At 36.4% G+C, this 10,821-nt stretch overlaps 1 protein-coding gene across 1 annotated transcript; it reads right to left on the bottom strand.

Moving 5' to 3' along the window:
• Positions 1-3,896: 3,896 nt before the first annotated feature.
• On the bottom strand, positions 3,897-10,815 carry LOC113616883 (dedicator of cytokinesis protein 11-like). The gene is made up of 5 exons (XM_027100256.1): positions 10,587-10,815; positions 9,187-9,234; positions 7,714-7,856; positions 6,341-6,456; positions 3,897-4,166 (listed from the first exon to the last, which is right to left on the bottom strand). The coding sequence occupies exons 2-5, from the start codon at positions 9,207-9,209 to the stop codon at positions 3,897-3,899; spliced, it is 552 nt and encodes a 183-aa protein (XP_026956057.1). The 5' UTR covers positions 9,210-9,234; positions 10,587-10,815.
• Between the last annotated feature and the right edge of the window lie 6 nt (positions 10,816-10,821).

Raw genomic sequence — 10,821 nt, 5'->3', positions numbered from 1 at the left:
ATAGAAAATATGAACAGACCAATCACAAGCACTGAAATTGAAACTGTGATTAAAAATCTTCCAACAAACAAAAGCCCAGGACCAGATGGCTTCACAGGCGAATTCTATCAAACATTTAGAGAAGAGCTAACACCTATCCTTCTTGAACTCTTCCAAATAGAGCAGAGGGAGGAACACTCCCAAACTCATTCTATGAGGCCACCATCACCTAGATACCAAAACCAGACAAGGATGTCACAAAGAAAGAAAACTACAGGCCAATATCACTGATGAACATAGATGCAAAAATCCTCAACAAAATACTAGCAAACAGAATCCAACAGCACATTAAAAGGATCATACACCATGATCAAGTGGGGTTTATTCCAGGAATGCAAGCATTCTTCCATGTACACAAATCAATCAACGTGATAAACCATATTAACAAATTGAAGGAGAAAAACCATATGATCATCTCAATAGATGCAGAGAAAGCTTTCGACAAAATTCAACACTCATTTATGATTAAATCCCAGCAGAAGGTAGGCATAGAGGGAACTTTCCTCAACATAATAAAGGCCATATATGACAAAACCACAGCCAACATCATCCTCAATGGTGAAAAACTGAAAGCATTTCCACTAAGATCAGGAACAAGACAAGGTTGCCCACTCTCACCATTCTTATTCAACATAGTTTTGGAAGTTTTAGCCACAGCAATCACAGAAGAAAAGGAAATAAAAGGAATCCAAATCGGAAAAGAAGAAGTAAAGCTGTCACTGTTTGCAGATGACATGATACTATACATAGAGAATCCTAAAGATGCTACCAGAAAACTACTAGAGCTAATCAATGAATTTGGTAAAGTAGCAGGATACAAAATTAATGCACAGAATCCTCTGGCATTCCTATACACTAATGATGAAAAATCTGAAGGTGAAATCAAGAAAACACTCCCATTTACCATTGCAACAAAAAGAATAAAATATCTAGGAATAAACCTACATATGGAGACAAAAGACCTGTATGCAGAAAATTATAAGACACTGATGAAAGAAATTAAAGATGATACAAATAGATGGAGAGATATACCATGTTCCTGGATTGGAAGAATCAACATTGTGAAAATGACTCTAGTACCCAAAGCAATCTATAGATTCAATGCAATCCCTATCAAACTACCACTGGCATTTTTCACAGAACTAGAACAAAAAAAAATCACAATTTGTATGGAAACACAAAAGACCCCGAATAGCCAAAGCAATCCTGAGAACGAAAAACGAAGCTGGAGGAATCAGGCTCCCTGACTTCAGCTTATACTACAAAGCTACAGTAATCAAGACAGCATGGTACTGGCACAAAAACAGAAAGACAGATCAATGGAACAGGATAGAAAGCCCAGAGATAAACCCACGCACATATGGTCACCTTATCTTTGATAAAGGAGGCAGGAATGTACAGTGGAGAAAAGACAGCCTCTTCAATAAGTGGTGCTGGGAAAACTAGACAGCTACATGTAAAAGTATGAGATTAGATCACTCCCTAAACCATACACAAAAATAAGCTCAAAATGGATTAAAGACCTAAATGTAAGGCCACAAACTATCAAACTCTTAGAGGAAAACATAGGAAGAACACTCTATGACATAAATCACAGCAAGATCCTTTTTGACCCACCTCCTAGAGAAATGGAAATGAAAACAAAAATAAACAAATGGGACCTAATGAAACTTCAAAGCTTTTGCACAGCAGAGGAAACCATAAACAAGACCAAAAGACAACCCTCAGAATGGGAGAAAATATTTGCAAATGAAGCAACTGACAAAGGATTAATCTCCAAAATGTATAAGCAGCTCATGCAGCTCAATAACAAAAAAACAAACAACCCAATCCAAAAATGGGCAGAAGACCTAAATAGACATTTCTCCAAAGAAGATATACAGACTGCCAACAAACACATGAAAGAATGCTCAACATTATTAATCATTAGAGAAATGCAAATCAAAACTACAATGAGATATCATCTCACACCAGTCAGAATGGCCATCATGAAAAAATCTACAAACAATAAATGCTGGAGAGGTTGTGGAGAAAAGGGAACACTCTTGCACTGCTGGTGGGAATGTGAATTGGTACAGCCACTATGGAGAACAGTATGGAGGTTCCTTAAAAAACTACAAATAGAACTACCATATGACCCAGCAATCCCACTACTAGGCATATACCCTGAGAAAACCATAATTCAAAAAGAGTCATGTACCAGAATGCTCATTACAGCTCTATTTACAATAGCCCGGAGATGGAAACAACCTAAGTGTCCATCATCGGATGAATGGATAAAGAAGATGTGGCACATACATACAATGCAATATTACTCAGCCATAAAATGAAATGAAATTGAACTATTTGTAATGAGGTGGATGGACCTAGAGTCTGTCATACAGAGTGAAGTAAGTCTGAAAGAGAAAGACAAATACCGTATGCTAACACATATATATGGAATTTAAGGGAAAAAAATGTCATGAAGAACCTAGGGGTAAGACAGGAATAAAGACACAGACCTACTGGAGAATGAAGTTGAGGATATGGAGAGGGGGAAGGGTAAGCTGTGACAAAGCGAGAGAGAGGCATGGACATACATACCGTACTAAATGTAAGGTAGATAGCTAGTAGGAAGCAGCCGCATAGCACAGGGAGATCAGCTCGGTGCTTTGTGACCACCTAGAGGGGTGGGACAGCGAGGGTGGGAGGGAGGGAGACGCAAGAGGGAAGAGATATGGGAACATATGTATATGTATAAATGATTCTCTTTGTTATAAAGCAGAAACTAATACACCATTGTAAAGCAATTATACTCCAATAAAGATGTAAAAATATATATATATTAAAGAATGGCAATTTAGGGCTTCCCTGGTGGCGTAGTGGTTAAGAATCTGCCTCCCAATGCAGGGACATGGTTTCAAGCCCTCATCTGGGAAGATCCCACATGCCGCGGAGCAACTAAGCCCCTGCGCCACAACTACTGAACCTGCGTTCTAGAGCCTGCGATCCACAACTACTGAGCCCACGTGCCACAACTACTGAAGCCCGCACGCATGGAGCCCATGTTCCGCAACAAGAGAAGCCACCACAATGAGTAGCCCGCGCACCACAACAAAGAATAGCCCCCGCTCGCCGCAACTAGGGACAGCCCGCGAGCAGCAACAAAGACCCAACGCAGCCAAAAATTAAAAAATTTAAAAAAAAAAGAACGTCAATTTAAAAATAAACCTTCAAGATCACCTAATTTTTATATCAGTTAAACCCTGTAAGTTGCCATACAAATAATGACAAAAAAGTTTTCCATGCTCAGCTATCCTATTACACAAATCGGTTAACTGAATTTGTCTTGTTGGAGTTACACATACTAGAGTGGAGGCCTAGACTGTGCCTTTCCATAATTTTAACTCCATCTTGCTTCCTAATGCTTTTAATTATGTTTAAAAGCTATCAAAACCAGATCAGAAATAAATCTTGCTATCTGTTTCAGTCACACTTATCCTAAAAGCCTAGTCTGAAGTTTTAGTTTAGATGAGGTAAGTGGCCTGAACATTTAGAGGCCACCGATACAATTCGCACTGAAAGGAAGGATTCATTCATCTGAACATGTATTGAGTGCCTACAATTTGCAAGATATCATACAAGGCCCTGGGGTTATAAGACTTGGTCTCTGCTTTCAAAGTGCTTATACACGAGTACCCTCACAGCTTATATATCTTCAGCATGACAATACTTTAAAAAGAAGCAAAAGAGAAGAAAAACTGGCAGTTGGTAATTTTAAAATGATACTCTTCAGAAAGGAATGACAGGACAAAATAAAAAGCACGTGCTGATTTTAGGGAATGCCTGGTCAGGCTCTCTTTACGTATTTTGCTGTTCTAATATTTACAAGGGTAGGATTTAATGGCTTCCTTATCTGAGGTTTGGAGAGGTCTTCGCAATGATCCCTGTTCACCTTTCCTTCTTGCTATGAAGCAAGGCCACTCGCAGCCACAAAGCTCTGCTCTTACCTTACTAATGAAAGCTCGCAGTGAGGCAAAGACATGTTTCAGCGACACTTCAGATTGCCCATTTTTAAGAAAAGCAAGATGAATATCAAATACTTTTTTCATTAACGGGTTGTGGCCATCATTATTTAAAAGTTGGCTCTACAAAACATGAAAAAAAAATTTGCAGAAATAGTTTATGCTGCTCCCCCTAGAATGAGAGAACAGGCTTTACCAACATCCTGTTTATCAAACCACTGCTTGAAAAGTAACAATAAAAAGTTTAACATAATCTAAAATCATCTGTGCCATCTTTCAACTTGGAAATCTCAAAATACTATATAAACTACATCTATACTTAATTCCATAATTTTAAATAGATGAAAAAAAATCTTTTTCCAGTATAACACAGCAAATACAGAACTAGTATGGGAAGAGTATTTTCTATTAACCTAACCATATTGCTCCTCAATTCAGAAATCAGTAAATTAAAAATGGATACAAGGTAACCAGCCTTTGTATTTCTCTGACAAAGTAATGTAAGAATTAAGGAAAACATCAATTCCATTTTAAAAGTCTATTATCTAATTTGCTTTTAAATGTATGTTTAGTATAAGACATCTTTAGCCACTGGTGACAAATTAAACCCTCTATGAGTAGATAATAACAGGGATCACAATTGAACAGACTACGTAAATTGTTTAAATGTTCCTTGCAAATAGAGATATAAGAGAAACAACAAATTATAGAGAAATATCTATTGGTTTGTGAACCTTTAAAAAAAAAATGCATTGGTTAACACCTCCAGCCCTGCTCTCCTATCCCTCAAGCAACTAATTACCAGGTTACAACTTGGCCAAAAATAACAACAACAAACCAAAACAATATGCAAACCTGTAACAGATTTAATAGTAACCTTGATAGCCAGAATCCCTGAATGGTGTTTGATATTTCTGTAAGTCTACTTCTAAGAAGCATGGGGTAGTGGTTAGAAGCATGGACTCTTGTGATAACTGGCCTAGATCAGAATCCTGATTCTGCTAACTAACCACCTATGTGATATTAACTTCCCTGTGAGCCTCAGTTTCCTCATTTTAAAATGGGAAAAATAACAGTATCTATATCACGAAGCTAGTATGAGGATTAAAGATGAGTTCACATTTATACTTTTAAGTTTATTAAGGTATAATTTACATACCACAAAATTTACCTATTTTAAGTACATGATTCAATTATTTTTGGTAAATTTCCAGAGTTTTGCAACCATTACAACCCAATCATTCCCATCATCTCAAAAAGATCCTTGGTGCCCATTTGCAGTTCTCTTTTCCACCTCCAGACCCATGACAAAAAAGTGAGTTAATATTTCTAAAGCACTTCGGATAGTGCCTGACATCTACCAAGAGATGTATGTTAAACAAATAAGAAGTATTTGGATAGGAGGAAAGAATACAATGCAAACCTTGAGACCAAATGTCTTACTTACTGGCACAATAAAAAATGAATTTTGGCTGCATTTTAATCAGAACTTAATACTTCATAAAGGGATTTTGCAGCCTATTTCTTATTAGTATCTAATTCAGTTTTCCCTGATAAGCCTCTTTGAAAAGCACAGACCAGGTTTCCATAGTAAATCCAGAGGGCTGAAGCAATTAACTGAATTACTTAGAGAAGGGGGGAAGAAAAGAAAAAAAATCTGTATAACTCAGATGAAAAGCCAGCAAGAGTTTTCACTTTTGAGTTCTCCCACTACTGTTACCCTTCATTATAGTTATACAGTCTTTACTTTTCAAAGCACTCTCACATCCATTATCTCATTTTACACCTTCAACAACCCTGCAAGATAATTGCTTTTAATTTCTTCTTATTTTTTTTTAATCCTAGCAATGATGATTTGTATTGAGAGGCAAGCAGCTGAGAAAAACCACCAGGCACCTGACGAGGGAAGCCAGCCAGCCGGCCTGCCTGGACATCATCTGGCTTGACAAGATACCTCATCACAACGGGTGCTTGGATAAACTGACTCATTCATAATTTGGGCTAAAAATTACTGGATATTTTCATAAAAGTGTGAAAGAAAACTGTTTTTAAACAGGAAAATAAAAGAGAAGGGAAATTCAGGGCAAATTAGTCCAGTCCTCTCATTTTATGGACGTGGCACACGAGTCTCAGTGATTTCCCAAGGTCACACAGGAGCCAAACTAGGTCTGCCATCCAAGTTTCCTGACTGCTCACTGGGGGTTTTTATACTATACTAAGCTTCGTCTGACTAATTAGTTTTTGCATAATATTTTCTTTGCAATGATACCGACTGAGTTCTAACTCTTCATGTTTACCTTGAAGCACTGGGTGAAAAATGATATGGTATCTAGTACTGTTAGGGAAACTTCAGTAGCAGTATTGCCTTCAAGAAGTGCCTGATGGAAAATGTCTGCTTCAGTTGTTGCAGAACCTGGGATTTAAAAAAAAAGAAAATTAAAACTGCCCAACACAGAGATTCACATAACAGTTTTGAATGATTTTCTCCTCCAAAGACTCAGAGAGAGAGACAAACACAAAGAAAGCAGGCTTTCAATACCTGCAGACTTAATGAGTTTCACTGTATTTACTCCTTAATCAAATATGCTCTGGGTTAATCAATTCCACTAATTTTTACTTCAGCTCTGTTATCAACAGCTCTGCAACAAATAATTAGGTGCCTCCTTCTTTGGAGACAAGATTTCAGTGATGAACTATGGTGATGTAACCAGGAAATAACGCAGGAGGCATTTTAGGCTGTGCTGTTAATTATGTGTGCAAAAATGAGAAACTCATAGAAATGCAGCTACATTACATACAGTGGCGCCCTATGGCCAGATGTTTTCAATGATGCCAATGGTATGAGACGTTTCTAAATCAGGAGGAAAACAAAGCATCTGGGCCAACTGAAATACACAGGTTCATTATACTGATATTTTTACAAGTGACAAAGAGCAAAGCTGAAGGCTGTAAGACTTGCATTTTTTTAAAGGTCTTGACTCTATTAGCTCAGGTCCATCTGCTCAAGACATTTGCTTTTATTATTAGCCCTATCGCAAAGCCAGTTCTGCTGGCTTCCTTTTATGCAATCCCCAAAGGACTGTGTGGAAATGAACGTTTATCTCACTCTTTGACTTTTTTATTAATATTTGTTTCTCGGGGGATAGCTTCCATTTATATAACCCTGTAGCTTCCTCCTTGTCCTATTCGACTTGTCAGTACTTCAACCTGTGTGAAATACATCTTTGTCAAAATACTATTTACAGTTCTTTGATTCCTGCGGTCAGCTCAGCATGGATAATCCCTTAAGATCACTGAATGAACAATAGTAACTCTAAACAAATATTATACATACTATTATATCAAGATGCCGTTATTTGCATTAAAGTAGGAATAAAGGATATCGAATGTAAAATAATATAAGAACAATAATTCAAAGGGAAAATTAACTTCCTTGATATTGAACTAAGAAAAAAACCCATCATTACCTAAACTTGCTGAAAAATCCATGCGTATCTTATCATATATTCACATATGATGAAATGACTGTTCATAAACAGAGATGTGCAATTGTATCTATGTATGGGAAATGATTACCAATCGTATTGGAGATTTAAGCCAGTACTTCTTTAAGATTAAATAGTATTAATATCTGTTTCAAATGGGTACCCTACACACATTTTTCACTTACTGTGATTAAGTGTAAATGAACTTTCCAGGCTACTAAGATGCTGAAGCCGGGCCTGCATTATTCCTGATCTGTTTCGAAGAGCTGGCATGGTTTGCGATTTTCGGTCTATTCCGAAGTGTTTTGACATCCAGGCATCATGCACCCTAAAATAAATGTTAAAGTTAGGAAATGGAGCACTCTGAGAATACATCTCAACGTTAGATTTTTTAAACTAATAAATGACGAGGTTTCCACATAAACACTGTGTTATGCTCAGTATTTACTTGGCTTCAATGAGGCATCACTGGAAATTGTATGAAGCTTAATGTATATTATAATAGTTTATACTATACGAATACAAGTAAGGAATTTAGAGGGAGTTTCTTACTTCCCTTCTTCTTCTCAAAAATATCAGAGTGAAGTGGACAACACTCCAGTAAGATCCAGTCTTCTCTCAGGAGGTAAGGAAAGGCAAGGGTCAGAGAAAACAGTGAGAGGGATACTAGGAGTTGACGTAAGGTGGAAGAACTCCTGGCGTTAGATGTTTAAGAATGAGTGCCTATCTAATCTGTTTCTGGACCCAAGTTAAACTTGGAGCAGAAATTTTTACTCTATAAACATGTCTATTTGCACATTTTTCTTTGTTTTCCTTTAATTTTAAGGTTCCATTAAAACAAAATTACAACCGGGTAATACAGGAACTAAGGAAGAAAAGGAGTTTGTCTATCCTCTAATAAACATAGAGGGCGGGTCAGCAGAATCTTAGAGGTTAAGGTTCATGGTGGTAGTTACCATACTAGGTCTAAACCAGTTCCCAGTGCTGGGAAGACAGTGGAAATCATCCCTTGAATTATTAGGATGTTCCAGAGACTCAGCAATAAACCCCATCCAAACAGCCTCTTTAGTTTTTGGAAGTGCCATGGAATTTACTTAGAAAAAGAATTCTATTTGAATTCCTTTAATGACTAACTCTACCCCTGAAATATATCTTATTGAAATAAGTAATCTTTTCCTTACAGTTCCTCAAACATTTCCTTAAGTATTTATTTCACTAAGACTTACACAGCAAAAAGAAGAAATAAATAATATATAGTGCATGTCCCAATTGCTGTCGGGGATTTCTATTCACGTTAGTAACTGAGGTGAGTACTGACAGGTTGTAGCTAAAACTACAGATCTTACAGTTGTCCTCACTTTACGATTTCCTGCCTTCCCCTTGATCTAGCCCTTTCTCACATCCTTCAGAAGAGACAAGCATCTGTTCTAGGATTAGAGCAGAAACTCTGCATATCAGTCTAACGATTACCCTCTGGAAAACTTTAAAAATGTTCACATCAGATTAATTTCAACTTTGAGTTGACACGCATTAACTAAATCATGGGTATCTTAATGTCAACTCAAAATGAATCATCTAGGTTATACATGGCATAATTAAGGCTGCCCTCTGTTGGAAGAGAAGAAAAAAAGTGGAAATTGCAGTGCTATGGGAATTACCTTGCTATGTTTCTTTTCCCCATATATCTAAAGTGAAACAAACATACTCTAGAAAGAAAAACAATAGCATGTTAGTAAGATATTACCATACTTTGCATTTTAACAAGTAATATTTGAAAATTCATGTGTCACAAAGAACGACCCATTTAAAATCATATTACAATAATGTTTCGGTATACAAAAATAAATATGCAAATAACTACTTGCCATATTATATCTTTCTACATTTATCTGCTACAATTACATCAACACCAAAAAGCTCCATGTCTTCATATACAATTCTAATGACGTATTTTTTTTTAAAAACCGTCAATGCAAATCATCCCTTGTACTTTATAGTGTGTACCACACCAAAGGTCTCTAGCACAGTCAGTAACACCTAAAAAGGTTCTTAAGCAATTGAGGCAATTGCTGTATTTTTTATAATGGCATTAAAATACTTTCTAGTATGGAAAATCTCAAACACATACAAAAGTAAAGAGGACAGCAACCTAAATCCCACATACCCAGCACCCACCAGCTTCAACAATTATCAGCTCATGGCCATTCTTAACTTATACCCCAAACAGGTCCCATGCTCTCCCTCCACACTCCCTACCGCCTTTATTTTTTTAAAGTAAATCCCCAACATCATATATTTTCATTAGTAAACATTTCAATATAATTAGAGTAGTTTCTTTAATCATAACTTTTATTTGCTGACATTTTCTGCAAAATTTTGAAAGACTTTACTAAGTTTTTATGCATAGATTACCCTCTTTGTGTTTTGGTAGACACACACGGTATCATATATGTGTACTATTTATTTAGAAATTTCTTACATTTCATTCTAATTTTTCTTTTAGCTTTCAATAATGATGTAAAAATAGCTCAGCATACAATATAGGACAATTTCCAACCTCCACCTAGGAAAAAGGCTAGATTTTTTTCCCTAAGGACCTTGCAATGGAGATATATATATATATATATGGAAATATATATATATATGCATTTCTGAAGTGAGTAGAATTACTCAGCTCTACATAAGAGTACAAATTCTAAATTCCAACATTTAAGCTGCTCCATTAAGCCAGCATCTGCTCTAAATGAATGATTTAGGACAGCTGATGCCACCTCCAGTTTTCCAGATCACAGAAAGACTCCTGATGGTCTGCAAGGATGCACTATTATTAGCTAGAGTTTTCTATAATATCACAAGTATTTCATTTCCATGTTTTTCTTCTATCTATGTGTTAAGAACCTGTACATCAGCCTCTAAACTATCAAAATAGTTTAACATTTCCTACATTATTAACAAATATGCTGTTGAAAACAGAAAGGGGGTAATATTTTATTATGTATAAGAATTAAGCTCCCCAAAATAAGAGGAAATTTTATGAAAATAAGTTAATATAACTTACTCTAGAAGTATAAGGATGTTTATGAGCTCCTGAGGAGATACTTTATTCCAGTAAGTTAAGAGTGTATCTGAAAATGGAATGAATAAAGTGTTACATCTTGAGATAGCATAGATCTTACAGCAAATAGTGCAGTGAACTCCAAAGTACCAATAACTTAGTTTCAGCAACCATTAACTCACAGCCAATTCTGTCTCATCTATATCCTCTCCTCCTATCTCATCTCACTGCCCAATAC

This window comes from Aethalodelphis obliquidens, unplaced genomic scaffold, assembly GCF_003676395.1.
Source record: "Aethalodelphis obliquidens isolate GAN/ISIS:26980383/991018 unplaced genomic scaffold, ASM367639v1 scaffold754, whole genome shotgun sequence".
Lineage (NCBI taxonomy): Eukaryota > Metazoa > Chordata > Mammalia > Artiodactyla > Delphinidae > Aethalodelphis > Aethalodelphis obliquidens.
Note: the sequence above shows the minus strand (reverse complement) of the source record. Positions and strands in the feature narration are given on the sequence as shown.

Excerpts from the sequence above, each read along its gene's own strand:
- LOC113616883 (XM_027100256.1), bottom strand. The coding sequence starts at position 9,209 with ATGGGGAAAAGAAACATAGCAAG. Across the intron at positions 7,857-9,186 it reads GGGAAAAGAAACATAGCAAG|GGTGCATGATGCCTGGATGT; the intron begins GTAATTCCCATA and ends CATTTATTTTAG. Across the intron at positions 6,457-7,713 it reads TTCATTTACACTTAATCACA|GTTCTGCAACAACTGAAGCA; the intron begins GTAAGTGAAAAA and ends TTTAAATCCCAG.